The sequence below is a fragment of the Heloderma suspectum genome, chromosome 3 (genome assembly GCF_057233095.1).
Source record: "Heloderma suspectum isolate Gila_16-S chromosome 3, 16-S_ref, whole genome shotgun sequence".
In the NCBI taxonomy this organism is placed as follows: Eukaryota; Metazoa; Chordata; class Lepidosauria; order Squamata; family Helodermatidae; genus Heloderma; species Heloderma suspectum.
Genome location: NC_139460.1, coordinates 261,669,596 through 261,690,311, shown reverse-complemented (window position 1 = coordinate 261,690,311; position 20,716 = coordinate 261,669,596). Strand labels below are relative to the sequence as shown.

At 44.2% G+C, this 20,716-nt stretch overlaps 1 protein-coding gene across 1 annotated transcript in view; it reads left to right on the top strand.

Moving 5' to 3' along the window:
* Nucleotides 1–20,716, top strand: part of SLIT1 (slit guidance ligand 1) — a 159,361-nt gene that overhangs the window by 13,218 nt on the left and 125,427 nt on the right. Inside the window, exons 2-4 of the mRNA XM_084846595.1 lie at nucleotides 12,007–12,078; nucleotides 12,379–12,450; nucleotides 15,385–15,456. Of these exons, the coding sequence (XP_084702721.1) occupies nucleotides 12,007–12,078; nucleotides 12,379–12,450; nucleotides 15,385–15,456 (216 nt within the window). The remainder of the gene's footprint in view (nucleotides 1–12,006; nucleotides 12,079–12,378; nucleotides 12,451–15,384; nucleotides 15,457–20,716) is intronic.

Here is a 20,716-nt window from a genome sequence, read left to right as displayed (position 1 = left end):
TTAGGAAAGGAATTGAAGATAGAACTGTGACCATGTTGCTTCTCCTTGATCTCACAGTGGCCTTTGATACCATTGACAATGGTATTCTCCTCGACTGACTCCATGAAGTTGGGTTAGGGGGCATTGCATTGCGCCTTATCTTAGCCTACGCGCTTCAGTCTGTTTTTAGTCAATGAATGCTGGCTACTTAGCCAGTGTGTGTGGCACAGAGGGTGCTCCCAGATGGAGGGATCCTAATGCTACCAATCAGAAGGCATTGTGCAGCTCTTCCGTCTTTTTCTCCTTAATAGATTTTCCGCAGTAAGAAAAAAGATGGAAGAAGTGGTGGGAAAGCACAGAAGGGTTACAAGTGGAAGATGTTATCATCTAGACCTCCTGTCAGATATTGCGAGGAACTTGAATCAGGGGAGTAGCAACCTGTAGCATAGCAGTGGGGAACTCGTGACCCTGCAGATGTTTTGGCCTATAACTCCCATCAGCCTGAGCCAACATAGCCAATGGTGAAGGGAGTTGTAGTCCAAAACATCTGGAGGGCCACAAGTTGCCCACCCCTGTGAAGCATAGGAGCTTTGGCTTAATTGAATTGAAAAATATTGAGCCAGGAACAGACCTCCAGCAATGTGGTCTAGAGCAGTGTGTTCTACTTGAATTGAAGGTCAAAGTCACTGGACAAAAAGACAGCAACTAGCCTCTATAAGAGGCACTAAGTGGATGTGGGTGGTTCCGTATCTGGTATAAATTAACACCAGAGCTGAATACGTTGCCTGAAGCCCTGGCCACTCAGGGTGCTTCCAGGTGGAGTGCGCTGTCAGAAGGCCTGGGCAGCTATTCCATCTTTTATTCCTTAATAGTTTTCTTGTGGTAAGAAAAAATCTGGAAGAAGCAGTGAGAAAACACAGGACTATTACAAGTGGATGACGATGTCATCTGGACCCCTATACAATTATTTGAATGAGGCAGGGTGATTGCACCATAAAGGCCTCATCTGGTAGTAGCCCCAGTCATTCCCTGGGCATAGATCAGGGAATTCCAGGCCTTTGTTGCATGCAGTTACTGCCTCTGTTAAAAGATTCTGCAGTGGAGCATGTGCTTCAGAAGAACAACCGCAGTTAACTACAACAGTGGCATCCGACAGGGACTAAATCTGAATTACAAAAATCAGAAGAAGCTGATGAAATTTTTAAGGCAGTTGAAGGGAAGACAAGTTCATCTGCCAGATGGGGAAGTGCACATGGATTTTAAGCTCCCGGAGTGGAGGACGAGTCACTAGGCTGATACAGAGTTTACCGGAGGCTTCTCTTTTCCTCACATAACTGTCAGAGGTGAACAACACATACTTTAAAGAGAAGGCATGGCTGGAAGTCCCATTATACCGTACAGCATGTGTGTTTCTGAGCTCCTGGCAAGAGCTGATGGCATCCCCTTGCCTATGGGAAATGTGGATGATTCCAGCTCTGAAACAAGAGCTAACTGGAGTATTAGTTTTTCTTGTATGTGTGAAACAGATGAAGAACACTGAGAGGGGTGAATGGTTTAGTTTATACTGTGATACTGTGGGAGGGGTTAAAACTCCCCCCACACCATTTTCCTGTCAAAAATTGGGGTGGGTGGGATTACTTGCTATTTGCCCATAGGGGAAAACATACAGGTATCATACAGGTCTTCTCTTGTTTGTTTGTTGTTTATTCAGTCAGTTGCTTCCGACTCTTCGTGACTTCATGGACCAGCCCACGCCAGAGCTTCCTGTCGGCTGTTGCCACCCCCAGCTCCCCCAAGGTCAAGTCCGTCACCTCCAGAATATCATCCATCCATCTTGCCCTTGGTCGGCCCCTCTTCCTTTTGCCTTCCACTTTCCATAGCATCAGCATCTTCTCCAGGGTATCTTGTCTTCTCATTATGTGGCTGGTTTTAGCCACTTTATTATTAATTATGAAGGCTACTCCATTTCTTCTGTGGTCCTCTTGTCCACAGTAGTAGATCTGGTGGTCATTTGATGTGAAGTGGTCCATTCCAGTCCATTTCAGTTCACTGGCACCCAAAATGTCTATATTTAATCTTGACATCTCCCCAATAACCACATCCAATTTGCCCTGGCTCATAGATCTTACATTCCAGTTTCCTATGGTGTGTTGATCTTTAGAACATCGGATTCGTCGTTCACCAGCAGCACCATTGGCTGCTAGCTGTCCTTTCGGCTTTGAGCTAGCTGCGTCATCACATCTGGGGCTAGTTGAACTTATCCTCTGTTAGCATTTTGACCGTCTTCCGACGTGGGAGTCCCATCTTCCGATGGTATACTGACATATCTCTGGTTGTACTGATCCATTTAGTTTTCATGGCAAGAATACTGGGGTGGGTTGCCGTTTCCTTCCCCAGGGATCGTATTTAGTCTGACCTCTCTGCCATGACCTTCCTGTCTTGGGTGTCCCTTCACAGTTTAGCTCATGACGTCCCTGAGGTGCTCAAGCTCCAGCACCATGACAAGGTAACAATCTCCTTTGCTGGTCTTCTCTTATATGGCCTTATTTCCATAGGTAGGGGCTGGATCACTCTTAACCCTCAGGAGACAGAGTGGAACTGCTGTTCTCTTAAGCAGAGGTGAAATCTAGACCCAAGGAGATTGCATCATATTCAACAAGATGGATGTATTTATCGTGAGAAATGTACCTGCTAGCTTCTGAGACATTTATATGCCTGTTTTGTCCAGAAGCCAACAGATGGATCTGTAAATCACATGTATTTTTGAAATGGTTCACAGACTCCCCTCTTGAAAATACCTTGCATTTTATGATTAATACATGTTCAAACATTTCCGCACTTACTAAATAATGGAAGGAAGGGAGATCAAGAAGACAACCCAATCCGATATAATCTTGCTTAATCTACTTCCCGGAATGCAACTTCTCCTGGTAAGGGAGCAGGAACAATGGCTTTTGTTAACACCTTTTAGTCTAATCCCCTGATTTGTTGAGCGGGGGATGTAGATGGGCTAAGGGGAAAGGAAAATCATGTTTACCTTTTAAAAGCAAATGGTACCTATTTCAAAGTGTGCCTCCCTTGTAGGGGTGGACGAAAGTCTCTTACCTTTTCTCGCAGCTTGTTCGCGGTGGGGGGGAGCGCTTCGCTGCTCCCCCCGCGAAGTTCAGGCCAGGGGGGGAGGCTTCCTGCCTCGCCCGGCCGAAATTCAGGCCGGGGGGGAGGCTTCCCGCCTCGCCCAGCCGAAATTCAGGCCGGGGAGGAGGCTTGCCGCCTCGCCCGGCCGCGAACGCGAAATTAAAAAAACAAAAACAAAACGCCCCCTGATAGGCTACGTGTCGATTCGCGTAGCCTATCACGGCTAGATCTGCAAAGTCAGCCGTGATAGGCTACGTGAATCGTCACGTAGCCTATCACGGGTGACTTAAAAAAAAAAAAAAGCGCATACGCGAATGGCGGCCCCCATAGGGAGCCGCCATTCGCGTTCCTTATTTAGTTGCTGTAGTCTACGTAAATGTTTACGTAGACTACGGTGAAAATAAGGGCAATGCTATTTGCGTTGCCCTTATTTTCGCCGTAGTCTACGTAAACATTTACGTAGACTACAGCGACCAAATAAGGAACGCGAATGGCGGCTCCCTATGGGGGCCGCCATTATCCGTACACACTTTTTTTTTTTAAGTCACCCGTGATAGGCTACGTGACGATTCACGTAGCCTATCACAGCTGACTTTGCAAATCTAGCTGTGATAGGCTACGTGAATCGTCACGTAGCCTATCAGGGGACTTTTTTTTTTTTTTCTTTTATTGCAATGGTGGCGGCGGCAGCCGGTCAAAAGACCGGCTGCCGCTCCCGCCCCGCTCGAACACGCGACGAACCGCCAGCCGGACCCGCCGCCGGGAGGGACATTCAGGGAAGGTAAGTCCCGTCCCGGGGGGGGGGTGCGGGGGGGGGTGCGGAGGATTTCTCCCCGAAACTTGTTCGGGGGGCCGAACACGTTGGCGCTCGGCCCCCCGAAATTTCAGGGAGAAATTCTCCGCCATCCCTACTCCCTTGTATACTATATCACAGCAGAGGTATGTGTATGTGCGAGAGAGGGGGGGGGGAATCATGCTGACTGCATTTTGGAAATAGAATGCCCCCACCTTTCCAAGCAAATTAGACCCTGTGTGTGGGAAAGATGCTGATCACAGATTTTCTGGATAATGTCTAGTTTGGCCAATTCCTGGGTTTCATGTTTTAGAAGAGCTTGATGCTCGTGTGACAGTTCCATGTCAAAAAGTTCCTTAGCTGGGCATTGGATGGTCTATAGGCTAAATAAACTCTACCAAGTGCATAGTTATCAGTCCTCCAGAATTATCTGGCAACTTGTCCAGGCTTTTTGAGGGGGGCACAGGCATTGCAGTTATTGTGGGATCTAGTGCTTCTTTTATGAGACTGAATTTTCTGAGTACTGAAACCACAGTATTTGAACTCTCCCCTCCAGCTGATACATTAATTTGTGGTAGTTAGTGTAGTGTGGAATCGTCCTACAGAAAGAGTACCATCCCAATCATTATGTGGGATATCATATCACGTTGCTGGCACTCGCTCAATTTTAGCAGATTGTCACAGTGGAATTAACATGTGATTTGAAACAATTATCCAGATCACCCAGCACCTGAGGCTGCAAGAAGCCTGTCTGGCAGTGTCTCACTCATTAGGTTTGGCTGAGGGTTACAAGGCCTGCCTTTAGTAGCAGTAGTAGTATCACCCTTAGCCAGGCCTACAAAATACAAGATGGCTGGTTTGAGCCTATCAGGCTTCCTGCAGTGTCAGGTACCTGGTGACCTGTTAGGAAAAGAAACTGGGTATCTGTATGTTTTCCCCTACAGGGTAAACAGCATTTATGGGGTAGAGATGGTGGTGGGAGAATGGTCTGGGAGGAAAGATTTACCTATTCCTCCTTCATTGCCACACACACAACCCTGATCTGCCTGCCCTTAGAACTTTACCTTTTTTTTTATTAAAACACACACACACACACCATGGGAGATCCAGTCATGGATTTCTTGCCATCATGTCTAATTTAGCCATGAATTCAAAGAAAGGTGAATGCTTCATTGGCAGGAATGATATGGTGCATGATTTTTCTGTAAAAGTGTCTGTGATTATTCTTATTTTCCACACCCACGTTCAAAGGGTGACAAAGACTGATACGAAAGTAAGTATTATTATGGATCGTAATGTATGTTTGGGAAAAAGACTGTAATTAGCCTGAGGGTGTTAGTTCGACTATATGACTTACCCAGCTGAAGTCCAGTGCACACTTACTGGCGGAACTGAACACAGTTGGTCTGTCTTCTGAGTAAACATGCATAGGATTGTGCTACTAATGTACAGAAAACTATGTAGACTATGAAGTGTATTTCTTTATTTAAAGCATTTTTATACTCCCTTTTATTCAAAAATATAAAGGCAGTTTACAAAAATTAAAAAGAATAAAATAAAAAGTACAATGCACAGTACAAAAAGCAGCAGATAAATGTGCAGTTAAAAGTTAGAGTTTAAAATAAAAAAGTAAGAAGGGCTTGGATTCTGCGGGACTCTTTGTCACGCAGAGTGGTGACAATATCAGTCATCCTTTCCCCACTCTTGTAGGTCCATTCTCAATCTTATTTTGCCTTACTCTGTTTTTCATACCGGCTACTTATCTATTACTTCTGAATTATACTTGTTTTCTTGCATGTTAGGTGTAATGTTAGTAACTGAGTTTCCAGACCTTCCCCATTAATCATCCAGGTCTTAGTATGCATTTTAAGTGGGCTTTGGTAATTGTAATATGCTGATTTCTTGGTTTATTTAGAATATTATTATAAAGGTCTGTGCTATGCTTAGCACCACAAATCACTATTTGAATACAAGAGTTTGGGGGGCATGTTACTACAATTACGAGGGCCTATCAGGCGCACAATTTCCAACCATTAGACTCCCAAGAACAATCTCATGATAACTTCCCCTTTTTGTGCCCCAACTTCCCCTCTTTCTCAATTGGCAGGGTCATCAGTTGCTTTATACCCCAGAGAACATTGCAATTGCAGTGGGAAACCCCAGTAGTAAAAGCTGAAAAGACCAGAAAGTCGGCCCGTCTCCCATTATGACTCTCCCTCTTGGTGCAGTTTCTGAGGGCTTAATGCTTTATGGCAGAGCTGGAACAGTTTAATAACCTCATAAAACCTAATGGAGTGTTGTGTGCTAGTACTCATTGGTTGCCAGTTAGCATTTGGTGGACCACTGTCACTTGCAGCTATCTAGGGCACTTAATTTTGCAATATATGGAGTGGTTTGGGGCACTATAACTAGGGGTTCTTCAGTGCTAGGCAAGTGAACTGCTGGCAAGTGAACCCCCTAAACTAGTAATTCCCCTTCTTGCAGACAGCAGGTTTTCACAGCTTCATGTTAATTCTGTATGCATGCCTCACTCTTATTAGCATTACCCTGTTTTGGTCTTAGTTCCTGCAAGCTCTAGTTCTAGGACATGATAACTTTGCTTAACCAAACACTGCCTTATAGGGCTAACAGTCTTAGTGCACGACCAACGTTCAGGATATGATTTGATTTTGGAGAAACACATTTCTCCCAGCATCTTGCTCAATTTATCTCTTTAAAGAAACCCTTGCAGCCTTCTTGTTTATTTAATAGTTATTTTACTCTGCCTGCAATTGGTTTCCCTGCTATTTGCGCTTCTCCTATTTAAATAATTTAAAAACAGTATTAAAGACTTTCAACTTGTCTATGTTAGGATTTCAGAGTGACATGAATGGAAGACTGTTAGATAAACACACTATTTATTGTTATTAATTATTAATATTCTTGGCTGTAGTGTACAGGGCTGCATCAAAATCAGCTGGAAATGTGTTCTGGACAGCTCATCAGAAAGAGAATGAACCAGATCTTTCACCCAGAATATCTCCCTGAAGCACAGTTATGGTGCTCCTTGCTCTTGGGAGAAGCCTTGGTTGCTATTTTGCTTCTCTTGAAAAATATCAAGAATTGTGGCTGTCACAAGACTGCCGTCATTAGTTACACACACAGCCCAAACCAGCAAGGGTTTGGTTTGGCTAAGAGTGATGCCATTATAGAAGTGTTTTTTGTTTTTTTAAAACCAAATGATTTTTGAAAGCAGTGGAAGATAAGCACTGGATAGGAGTCATATATGCCTGTGGACAAATTTCTTTTTCACCTAGAGCCTCCTAGCCACCACCTGGTTGCCCTTTGGAACATAAGCCTTTTTTCTGGTAATGCATCAAGCCTGGCAGTATGGTACCGTTCTGAGTTAGTTTGATTATTTACATTGTTCTTGGCCAAATTTAACCAGAAGTGTTGGTTTTTCTTTCTTTTTTCATCCATTGTATTGAAACGCTGCTCAGTTTCACTTCTGAGGCTGAAGCCTAATAAGATTTCCAGGTCTTGCCTGGGAGACTATGCTTGTTGCTTTAATAGGTCCACCCAGGCCAGAGATACCAGATTTAGGAAAGGTGTCTCCTGTCCCTGTGCAGTTCCTTATCGTCTTTTCCCAACTAACTTTACAAGAATATGCCAGGAGAACTCCTATATGGAATGGAACTCCTATAGCACAGAAAGAGGAGACAATATCCACAAGTCCTGTCTCTCTGACCTAGAGGCCTACAGCCATACCACCCTGAACATGCTCGATCTCGTCTGATCTCAGAAGCTAAGCAGGGTCGGGGCAGGTTAATACTCTCTGATCTAGAGATGTTAATAAATCATTAATCACAGTCTCCAGTTCAGAATCTCACAGTCTTCTAAACAGAACAGGCAAACTCTTGCCAAATCTCCAAAGGATTAAACAAAGTGATGGTAAGTGCAAGAGTGGCCAAAACTATGCTGATAATCTTTTCAGCTCCCAAAGACCTTATCCATACGTTGTCATTGAGTAATAGAGGAATAAGTTGTTAACAAAGACTTTGCCATTGGTGACAGCAAGGTTCTCCTTCTCTTTCTTCTGGGTTAGTTGTTGTTTCATAGCCCCCCAAAAAGGCTCCAATAAGGTCTCTAGATGTGTCCCTGAGTTTCTTGAATCTTACTTTTAAGTATCAGAGAGAAGGCTTTTCTCCTTCCATCCTCCCCCCTCTTTTGGTCAAGGCAGAGAGTTAGAACTCAAGCAGTGGCTGTGGTAGAGTCTGGCTTTGACAGACTATAATTAATATCTGAGTGATGGGGACCTGGAAGTGGAAGAACCACTACTGAGTTAAATAGCCCTGTTGTTGTGGCATCATTGCAAATAAGCTTTCACCTGCTGCTGATTCCCTTCTTGGTTCTCAAGGCCATAATTTATCTGAACAAAGAAGCTATGGAGGCAGTAGATCTAGTGCAGCTATGGGCACAGATGATGGACAGGGATTTGTGAATGAGCTTTGGGGACACTGGCCAGCTCAGGGGTGAAATGTGTCCTGTATAGTAAGAGGTAAGAAAGAAAGAAGCAGTTTGTAATTTCTGCTGGACTAGATCTGAACACAATGCCTGGTGTACAGATATATGTACTGGGGACTATCTATTCATAATGGAAAATAAGCATGTATTGCAACTTGCTCTGAGTTCTTGGAATAGGGAGGAAACCTAATTATATCACTAATCCAGGCCTTCCAACACACCTTCAATTTATATTCCTTTTTCTGTGTCTGGAATAATACTGAAATGGGGATCAGCTGATATCTGGGGTGGTGGTGGTGATTTGATGCCCCTCTCATTGCTGCAGGGTTGGGAAACGTTGCTTAAATATAGGCTTTTGTGTTTTTTGCATGGTGATTCTCCCAATGTATGATCATATGTCCTTAGCATTTCAGGGAGCCAGAAAACAGCTAATTAATGCTTGGCAAAAGCAGTCTATTGTCAAAGCTGTTCATTTTAACATTTAAGCACACAGAGAGAGTGGCAAGCAAAACATCCTCCCTTTGAGCTGTAAGATGGGATGTCTATCCCCTAGCATGCTAAACTACAGGAGTTCAGCTACTTCACTTGGCGTAGTTATTGGATTGACAACCAGGTGTTTTTCAAAGAGATGAGGTCAGACATGGATTACTTAATAGCTACATTGAGATGGGAAACTGGAGTGGTGGAAGGGTACACTGAGGGGTAAAACTAAAAGATCCAGCTATAGCAGGAAGCTCTTGATCCCCTTCTAGCACTGGGTGTCCCAGGCCAAAAGCCCAGAGCCAAAAGGTTGTGCTTTTTAAATTGAAAATGTAAATTCTTATATTGGGCCTTATGATCTGCTTTGGCATTTGTGTGCAGACATGACAATGCTTCTGTGTGCACACCTGCAGCTGGGTTCACATGTGGCACCCAAAACAATAGGCCCATCTCCTAGATGGCCTCTAGACACCACAAGCAATATAAATGGTAATTTCCTGATGTAGTAATTTTGTTTGGAGTGGCTGGTTTACCCCAGAAAGCCCTTGAACACATGACTCTGGTTTCTAACTGCGATTCCTCCTTCCATAAGCCCTAAACAGTTTCAACAGCTGCAACAGAATCTCTCCCTTTCTCTGGCAGTTGTCTTTACTGTTGTGATGTTCTCTCAAAGTCCCTTTTTGCTTCCCTGTCTCTAGAGGTTCTGAGCTTTTTGGCAGGGTTTGAATTTCTCTTCACAACATGCCAGCAAGTAGAGAATCACTGTTATTATGGTCCTACGTGTTTGAGGACAAAATTACCTTGGCAGCAGCTTCTCTCGCTTTATAAATTTCATCAAGGGGGACTAGCTAGATTTTTTTTTAACATGACCTTAAAACGGTAGGCCGTTCTTTCCTTTTGGTGATCTGCCCTCAACCCTATATTCTCATCCTTAGATAAGGTGTCCATATTCCTAAAATAATTGGATGTTCTGCCCCATTAAGAGCACTGAAGTGAAACACATTCAGCAGGTGCAGTTTTCCCTATCACCACAATAGTGTGATGGGGAACTTCTTTTTTCCTCAGAGCTCTTGAAGGAACAGAAACAGTTCCTTTGGGAATATAGGCATTCTACCTTTCATTGCTCTTTACTTCAGGAACTGAAAGGAAGTATGGTTGCAAAACTGCAAGTTATTGTCTCTTGTCCTGTGTTTGTGTGGAGAAGAGCAAGGTCCAAATCCTTAAAGGTCCTGAACAATTAACATGTAGCTGTCCTAGATTCTTATTATGCCACCCATGTGTGTCATTGTAACTGGCATAATTGCTGCAGGAATGAGTGTAAGTTTCAGTCTGACATGAAAGGGCAGGGAGCGATGCTAGTTCAACCCTCCATTCAGTGTGGTCCTTCCTGGTATCTTGGAAACATACATCCCCCTCCCACTCTCACCAATCAGTCCTGTAATGAAAGGGGGGGTAGCAGTCTTCGTGATCAAATGGATGTAATTAGGAATCTATAGTGGCGGTCTCTGCCCCCATTAGCTGCTGTTACAGATGGACAATGAAGGCTCAGGCTTGCTTGTTTCACGGGAGCAGCAACATCCATAGTCTTGTCCCTGCAAGCCAAGCATACATTACTTGTTTGCGGAATTGTCAGGCCAAGGTGGAAGTGGAAAGAAATTGCTCCTATTTGTAGCAGTTGGTTGAAGCTGAGAGCGAAGAGAAAAGCTGGTGCCGTTTATGTTTGTTCTGAGGCATCCAAACCTCCATTCATCACAGCTGGAAGGACTCACATTCAGGATTGCACACAAAGACACTTCATTCAGCAGTGGCAAAAATTAGTGGGTTTAGTGGCCCCTCAGTGTTTCTGTGTATCAGAATCTCCTTCACTCACATATGGAGTCTAAGACATAAATCTTCAAACAGTCCTAAACATACATACCATAAGAACCTAAGAAGAGCCGTGCTGGATCACACCAAAGGGCAGCATTCTGTTCCCACTCTGGACAACCAGACCACATTTCTGTCACTGACACACTCTGCATGACACACCTACAGTTGCCTGTACTCAGCACTATCTCAAAACAGACTTTTTGTGTATCTCAGGTCCCATTGAACAACTTTTCCTGGCCTATCCAGGCCTTGTGTTTTCCATCCCCAGCCACGTTTTCCCCTTCTCCTTTCCCACGGTGAACCTTACAAGTCCTCTCAGTGCCTGCTTATGATTCTGCTTTTGGGGTTCAATAGAAAAAGGAGAAAGGGGAGAAATAGTTTCTTAACAACATAATTACTGAGCAAAACTTGAAACTGAACAGCTGTAGCGCAGATTTGACAATATAGAGACCTAAAGGGCAGAGAGCAGGCATCCATACAGACTTTCTTTTCAAAACATTTAGTGATTATTAAACTAATTTCATAGTTGTGAAGGGGCAAAAGTGGGTGACTGACAGTGAGATAAGCCGTTGTCTGGGGTGAAGAAAGCAGGGGAGAGAGAGATGCTGCAGAAATATCACAATTCAGGGACATCTCAAGTTTATGAAATAGTACAAAGGCAGCAATCTGCTAATTTAAAATGAACAGCAAAATATTAGGAACTACCTAAAATGGCTGCTCTAGAGCTGAACTGTGATATGTGGTACTAACTATGTGGTAAGCATGGTAAAATGACCATGGTAGGCAATCTCTGTTTTGTCTGTATGAAAATAGTGAACATGAAACTAGAATCCTTTTGTTGGGGAGCAGGGCTGGCCCAAGATGTTTTGCTGCCTGAGGTGAAGGACAAGCTGGTGCCGCTCCATTCCACATACAGAACTTGACTGGACTGGCACTTGAATCTTACTTCTTCACTGGAAATAGGGCAGTGTGTTCCCACTGTACCTGAGAGCAGCAGGCTAGTTTAGGGGACATAGGGCAGATTGCACAGATCTGTCCTCCAAGAAAAGGAAATGGCTGCGGGGGCTTAGGAGGAATAGCCATGGGGGCTGCCCTCTTGTTTCTCCCAGCATTTGCTGTCTCAGGCAGCTGCCTCAGTCTGCTTAATGATAGGGCTGGCCCTGCTGGGGAGTGTGGATCTGGGACTTCACCTGACTTCACCCTTGCCTACTTTCTCACTTCTAGTGTTTCTCTCCTCCTCTTCACAGGGAGCTGAATGGGAACAACATCACCCGCATCAACAAAAATGACTTTGCTGGGCTGAAGCAGCTGCGAGTTCTGTGAGTAGCCCCCTCCTTGCTGACTTGGCAATAATAGCATCCTCTTCTTCCCACCATTATCACTAAAGCCTATTGCCAACTGGGACCTTAGGACCTTGGTGCATGTGCATTCCCTTTAACTGAGAGTGGATCTAGTCCCTAAATAGGGTTGGTCCCTGCTGCAAGGGAGAGGCATAATGCACAGTTATCCCAACAAACAGCAACTCCTACTACCAGGATACTGAGCCCTCTTTGTCCTCCCTTTTCCTCCTGCTTTTCCCTTGTGCTATCTGTGTTCTAATGCTCTTATCATTTATATAGGCAGCTGATGGAAAACCAGATCAGCCTGGTGGAGCGAGGGGTGTTCGATGACATGAAAGAGTTGGAGCGATTGTGAGTGTTTCAGGGATCTGAATACACTATGAAAGCTGGGGGTAGAGAGAATATACAGAGGGAAAAAAGGGTGGGATTTCTCAGCAGAAGCCTCTCCTTCCTTCCTTCCTTCCTTCCTTCCTTCCTTCCTTCCCCTATCTTGCCTATTCACAGACATGGGGTAATCAGGTAATGTACCTGGTGGATTTCTTGATGCCTAGGTGGGTTAGAGGTGGAACTGGGCAGGGGTGGGGAGAATTCACCCTATGGTCAAAGGCAGTCAACTCCGATACCTTCAAGAACCATTTCTCTCCACCCCCACTCTCCTGCAGACACAAGCAGATGGTGTGAGCACTACGTGTTTTTACACCCAGCCCTTAACAGCCTGGCTGGCATTTACACCCAGATACTTTCCAATCTGTTCACCGTTCTTTTTAGATCCAAAATAACTCTCAGCAGTATGCATTCAATCAGGGGCAGTGCACAAACCAACCCAAGTTTTGTCTGTATCTTTTCTGCACAACAGCTGTAAAACACCACCTGAAAAACTTGCTGCTGCTGTCTCTGAATATTCCCGTCCCCTTCCCTTGTTCTTCCACTGCCACTTCCAGTGAGGTGGGGCAATCCCAGTGCAGTCCTGACTGACATGCCCAGAGTTACTTAGAACTTGCTAGCACTCCATTGCCAGCGCCAAGGAAACAGGGCTTGTAATATAGAGATACAAGAATAAAATGCCTCCATAAAGGACCATGGACAATGGTAGTTTTTAATGTACTTCTGGAAGTATGGCCTGTGTCACTCCAGTCCAGTCTTCCCCAGCCTGGTGCTCTGCAGAAGTGTTGGGCTGCAACTCCCATCATTCTCAGCCAGCATGGGCTCTAGCTGGGAGTGATGGGAGTTGCAGTCCAATACATCTGAACAGTACCCGGTTCAGGAAGGCTGCTCTAGTCTTTCCTCTAATTCTGTGGCCACTATCTGGCCTTCACCCTTGTCCTGTCTACACCCTCAACCTAAGAGATCCCTATTCTGCCTCTACACAGCTCATCTGCATCTCAGTCCTTGACCTGCTCCTCCTAGTTGCCCACTCATTTTCTCTGTTTTCCACCCTTGATTTAAAAAAAAGTTCCAAATTATGTTTTGAAAATACACATACTGTGCAATCTGAATAACCACAAAAACTCAACCACACCCATCTGCATACTTTGCTTAACACATCCGTATAGTTTACATATTCGTTCGTTCATTCATTTCAAAGCATTTATATCCTGCTTTTCTATTTAAAAAACTAATTTGGGCTTTTATTACTGTTTTTTATGTTCTGAATCTGCAAAGGTATGCTGAAACTAGAGGAGTAGCTGGATGAAAAGTATTAGTCAAGGATTGAGGGTGATACTCTAATTAGGATGTGAAGTCCTTAGGAAACAAAGGACTACAAGCTGCAGAAGCAATATCCCCTGGTGCTATTTGAGCCCAGCTACTGGTGTTGCAGGGCATATGATAGGGTGCTTCCAGACACTAAACAAAAGGCATTGTACAGCTATTCTGTCTTTATTGCCTTAACAGATTTTTTTCTGGTAGGAAAAAAGACAGACAAAACTGTGGGATAATACAGGATGTTGTTTGGATGCCCTGCAAAATTCTGTGAGTGAGCAGCGTGATTGCACAATAAAAGCTGTATCTGGAAGCATCTATATACACAGGAGTTCTAGTTAGGCACACATAATCTTAAAAACCTTGTTGTGGCTCTAGCAACAGCCTGTTTTAAGGGTGGTTTTACACAAATTTCCCAGAATAGCTGTGGAAGCAGTGCTTGAATGACCTTAGGGGTGTGGAGTGGGGTTAGACTCCTTACTTTTTGTGGCAGCCCTGTTAGCTACTATTTTTAGAAGGTTGCAGTGGATAAAATTTGGCTAAGATAGGGTTGGGGGAGCATCTCATGTGTGTGTTTCATTATATCCCTCCCCCTCAATTTGAGCTCTGTGTGGAAATAACTATAGATAACCTGAGTTTTCAGTACTTAATCTAAGTTGAAGGTGTCTGCTCTCTCTCACTGGTTTATGTAGGGTATTTCACTATAGCCATTTTGTAGGATTCATATTGTTAACCCTGGCTTAATCTTCAGGTTTTGTTCCCCATATCCCTCTTGTCTAGTTGCACTGAGAGATTAAGAAATATGGCCCAAACCTGTTGAATACAAGAGGGATAACAATATTCATTAGTGGAGGCAGGGAGGTAGCATATCATGATTATCTTTAAAGGCCAGCCCTGCCACAAGCTCTCTCACTGCCAGAAGTGGGTGAGAACATGCACTGCTGCTGCATCGTGCCCCTTCCTCCACTGCCATACCATGTCAGTTCCCCTGCAGCTTCATGTCCCCCTTACATTTGCCACTGCTGCGGGAGCTCGCGAGAGCCCTGCAGCCACTTGTTCCAGCTGCAGGGCTTTCGATAGATCTGATGCAGTAGCAGAAAAAGTAAATGGGGGGCGGGTGCATGATGAGGGAAACATAGGGCTGGCGGCCTTTCCAGAGAGCTGCATCAGTCACTGTCTTGCTGTGGCAAATGCCATGGCGGAAGAGTGGCTGGCGGGGCTCTCCACAGCACCTGCTGGGGGCGGCAGCAGCAGGCCCTCCTGATGTGGATGGGGATGGAGGAGAGGAATTCGCTGCTCCTACCGCTTCACTCCCTGATGCAGCCGCCTCACTCTGCTTCATGGGAGGGCTGGCCTAGTTCAAGGTAATGTCCTGCAAGAGATTGGGAAAGAATGGAATTGTAGCAACCCCTACATGAGGCCATTGTCATAATGGAATTGGGTTCAGAAACCCCTCCTGTTTCTGAGGTGTGTGTGCATGTCTGTGAATGCTTATGATACACAGGGGTTGGACTCGATGGTCTTATAGGCCCCTTCCAACCCTATGATTCTATGATACCTTCTCCCCACCCTCCATTTCTCTAGGCGCCTGAATCGGAACCAGCTGCATACTTTGCCAGAGCTCCTGTTCCAAAATAACCAGGCACTGTCACGGCTGTAAGTACCCAGATGTATTCTGTTCATTGGCTGATCTTCAGTGTCGTGCTTTTCTGCTCTTTTGAAGAATGATGTTGAGAATGTAATGTAAGTCTTGAATAGGAATGCAGCAAAAAAAAGGGTGCTTAAGGTGTGGTGCACCAAATGTATTGGAGGAGTTATCAGAACAGGTACCATCACAGTATGAATACTATCTGGTAAGATATCCCTCTAACTTCTCTTCTTCAAAACCATATGCACAATTTACACTGGGCAAGGTGAACTCTTTGGGCTTTAGGAAGGAAGAACAGACTATGGGTGGAATTCAGTGTTACGCACACAGGACTTTTTTTCCTCCTCTCCCCCACTCCTGCAGCCCCCACCCCCTGAAAGTCTGCTCCACAAGGTCCTCCAACCCTCTGGAGCAGATTTTGAGGGTGCACAGGGGGATGCAAGAGGGGAATCTGTCCCCTGCTGGTTTTGCTGACAAAAGTCATTCCATCAATGGAACAATGGAACTGTAGTTCACCTTATGTTAGGGAAATTGGAGCCCTGTAGATTGAGAGTAAAAGGAATTGGGAAGAGAGCTACTAATCATCATTGGAAACTGAATGAAATTCAGGGTGGGAAATGAAAGCTTAGAACTTGTGGTACCAACCTCTGATCAGGACTCCTGTGACTCTGCCAGTGGTAGAAACCATTTCTAGTGAAACCAGTTGTATCATGATCATCTTGCTTGGTAGATCATGGTAAGCAATGTTTTAGTTGCCATAATGGTTTTGACAAACAGATTCTTGCTTATAAAATGAATGCATTGGTCAGCTAGCCTGGACCACTGATACACATTTCTGGAGCAATTGTGTTGTCTGACTAGATGGCCAACCCGAAATGTCAGAAGCTAGTGTAGGCATGAAAATGTTGACACATAAAACTGTGCTGTAGATAGAAGGCAGCTTTCTTGCATCCCTAGGTCTATATTATCTAAGCTGAAACAGCCGGAAAAGGAACAAATGAGTGACACAATTCAAACTGGTACCATACACTAAAATGTTTGCTCAACAAATGTACATTGGGTGGAAGGGACACCCTAAATATGTCTCTTGCTACACTGGTGTCAATCAGTTTTTAGTGCCATAATATTTGCGTACATGTGCGTGTGTGGATTACTCCACAACTGGATTTCTACTTTGCTGTATTGAATGTGAATCTAAACACTTTGCCTCCCTAGGTGAACAGACAGTATATAATCACTTCTGTCCTTCCTTTCTAATTGCTAAGAACTAGGGAAAACTGAACCTGAACTATGTGTTTTAAAAAAGTAATCACAAATACATTAAAGGTAAATTGTACAAGTAAAATCATTACTTGTACAAACAGAGCAAGGGGAAATATAAAATAACATTTCCTCTATATATCTGTCTCCTTAAAAGCTCATGCTAATATCTTTAAATATCCATTTGCCTATAAAACATCTTTATAATTATGTATTTCTCCATTGCTTCCATAAATGCAAAATTAACAGTGACTTGCATAACATGTTTTCTTCTATGCACGGGCAGCTGCTAACAAAACATTATCAAAATCATAGAGGGTGGGCACCTGCAGAGGCTTATTATCTCATGTTGGAGGGATGCAAAAAAAGGCTTCTGGCAAAGCCTTTGAGTCAGAAAAAGCCACTTATGCTGTTAGTGTGTGCGTGTGTGTGTGTGCACGTGTGTGCGTTCACTCACTCACTCACTGAAGGTAGGAGCATGAGCAGAGACGACAGCTTGCAATAGGGGAGGCGTTCATAAAAAGAAATTGATGACTTAAGCTAAGCTTTTGTCTTTGGATAGTTATTTGGATTTTTAAGCATTTGGGGGTGGCAGATAACCATGAGTCATTTCATGCTTCCTATCTTGTTCTCCCTCCCCTCCCCTCCCTTCATCTTCCAGAGATATCTGACTTTCAAAGAGCACTTTCTATATACTAGAGGCTAGTGTGAGGACTATCTTCTGGACTTCAGTGTGGAGCATGAATTCATATAACTGCAATTAAAATGCTTAAAATTATTAGTAACTTTCCCATAAAAATTACATGCTTATAACATTTTCCAGTGCACGCACAGAATGGGGTGTGTGTGTGTGTTCCACAGTGTAAAGGGAACATTTGCAAAGCAGTTATGAGTTCCCTTCTTCATTTATTATCCCTTCACTTACAGATGATCTTCTTAATGGCATATTTTTGAGAGATTAAAAACATATGAACTAATATAACAATGGAAAATCAGAATATCTATAGCTATTAGCCGGGAGGGCAGCACGTAGTCTTGTTTAGTGCATTGCATACCTAAATTGCATGTTGCTGAAAAAGAATAGAAGTCTCATTTTGGATCTATAAAATTATATTGTTACTATAAAGTGTCCGAAACTGACCCCTGTCAGAGCTAAGGAAGATAAATCATTAATAGAACATTGTGATGATGATGATGATGATGATGATGCACGCCAGACTCTCAAACTATCTGAAACTATATTGGGAGGAGATAAACCAGTTATCCCCACGCCATCATGCCCTTTGTGCACTCTAATAATGCAGAAGGAGTCCAGCATTCTCAGCCAGTGGGTGGCATTCTCTCACTGGAAAAAGGGTGCAACCCCATAAGGAAAGTAGAGATCTCAGAGTAAACATATCATGCTTCTCCTGTCCCCTGCATTTTAAGGAGTGCCAGGTTGATTCCTGTGGAATGTCAATTTGATCTGGGTTATTAGGGGCTCCAGTCTCAAGGACAAGGAGGGAAGGTATGTGCAACCATTTCCCAGTGCAGTCCACGACCTGCTTCTCATCCAGATGCAAGACCTTAGAAACAAGTGTGAAAGGAAGTAGCAAGGAGATGGTTTCCTCTGTTTTGTATGTGATATAAAAGGATGAGAGAGGGTATAGGCCTGTGCCAAGCCCCCTAAAAGGCATGGTTTCTGAGGCAGCCGTTACCATGGTAGCTGATGTCTTGATCTGGCTCATTGCCATTGGCCAGCGACTTTGCTTCTTCAAGCTCTTAAACAGTTCGTTGTTGTTGGACAGCATGTCCCCCTATAGCATATCATCCCCCCATAAATAAAAATGTAGCAGTCCACGCAGCTATGAGAGGGGGTCCAATGTATGTGTGTGCGTGTGCGCACGCACACATACCTCCCAGCAAGAGAGTCAGTCAGAGTACAGTGAGAAAGTTGTACATGGAGTAAGCCCAAAGCTATTCCCTCCTGCCTGGTCGAGCCTGGACCTGGCTAATTTTCAACCTTTCTTCTATTAGAATATACCTCAAAAACTAGGATATAAACAATATTGCATGGTAATGTTTTATGTTACATGCTTATAAATTTTGTTACATCCTCAAACCCTTCTAAATAGGACTAGTTTTACATCAAAATAAACAACTGGGATGTACAGTGAAATGTTGCATGCAAGAGGGCTGTTTCTGTCTTTGGGATTCTTTTTAAAAGGCTGCACTAAAGAGGATGGAGTTGAGTGAAGGCTGAGAGTTGGGCAGAATGTGGGGGCAGTGGCCGTGGTGCCTCATGTCAGGAAAACTGGTTGCGGGTAGAGTACACGTTCCCTCATTGTGAGGGTGAGCCAGCCTTATCCACCTGGCTTTGAGGTTTTTGTTTTGTTTTAGTGTCTTACATGTGTGAGGCCTGAGCCTAGAGGTTAGGAAATTCAAATGGTTAAGTAAGCTGAGGACATACACGCATGTGTTGTATGAGCACCCAACTTTGGGCATATTTTGTTCCCTCTGAAGGGTCAAACTTTAAATATAATGTACTTTTGCATACCTCAGAGTTCTCCTGGGTCTGCTGAAACCTTTGATTTGTTTGTGGCCCCATTTTGCTTCCAAAGTGATTGGCATGGGGCCACTCAAGTTCAGTATTGGATGGAACTATAATGTTTACTGCCATGGAACAATTTCAGAACCTGAGAAAGGGAGCCTTTGTCGTTATGCAACAGAGGAAAGCTCTTATCTCTGATCAGCAGAGAGTGGAGGGGGCCTAGGGAGAAAGCTGCTGAGTAATTCAGTCCTGCTCACTCTTGAGTAAACATGCAGAGTCTTGCCCTGCTTACTTCTGAGTAGACATGCTTCTCATGTTTACTTCTGCATAGACATGCAGAAGCTTGGTATTTGGATGCTATTTGAAAGTGCTATTGAATGAGTCAGTCCTGGTTACTTTTGAGTAGACATACAGAAGCCTTGTCCTGCTTGCTTCTGAGTTGGCTTAAAATTAGTAGTAATCGCATTTTTGCCTTGCCCACTCTTGCCTTTAACCCCACCCTCAGATGAAATGTATCCTCCAAGACTTTTCCTAGATGGGAATTTCAAACCATTAGGCTGAAAATGGTTCCCCATCCCTGATATACACAGCTGTTATTTTTCCTCCCCCTTCACTGTATTTAAGCTTTCTCTAGAATACAAAATCTTCTTTGTTTGAGATTAATTATCAAACAAAATGTGGACATTCTTGTATAAGTTTCAGTTTCAGATACTAAGGATCTAGCCATAGTCCAGCAAACTGGATGAGATATTGTATGTGTTTACGCATGCTGCACTGGCTGCCCTTGGCATCTTGGGTTCCTGACGACAATGACAAGGTCAATGCATCAGCCAATTTATTTGTAGCTGGGTCTTGTGTTGTTCAATCCTAAAGGAAATCAACCCTGAGTGCTCATTGGAAGGACAGATACTGAAGCTGAAGCTCAAATATTTTGGCCACCTAATGCGAAGAGAAAACTCTCTGGAAAAGACCCTGATGCTGGGAAAGATTGAAGGCAAAAGGAGAAGGGGACAACAGAGGATGAGATGGCTAGATAGCATCACCGATGCAATGAATATGGACTTGAGCACACTCCGGGAGAGAGCGGAGGACAGGAAGGCCTGGCATGCTATGGTCCATGGGGTCACGAAGAGTCAGACACGACTTAACGACTGAACAACTTGTGTTGTAGGTGCAGCTGGGTGCTTAGGTTCAGGACTTCAGTCATCTTAGGAAGAAGGATAGTATAGGCAGCCTGGGAGGAAGTATCCAAGTTGATAGTTCATTGAGTAATGAGCTACCTTGGGCTCCTTGTGGGGAAGGGTGGGGTACAAATCAAATCAAATCAAATAAACCATAACCTCACAGAGTAGCTTCCCCACATCTGTCATGCCTACTCCCCCATATTCAGGGAATAGGCTCAGACCGTCAGAGAATCTGAGCCTTGTATGTTGTCTAACAGCATGCCCCAAACTGGCAGTTGCCGCCATTTAAAGTTC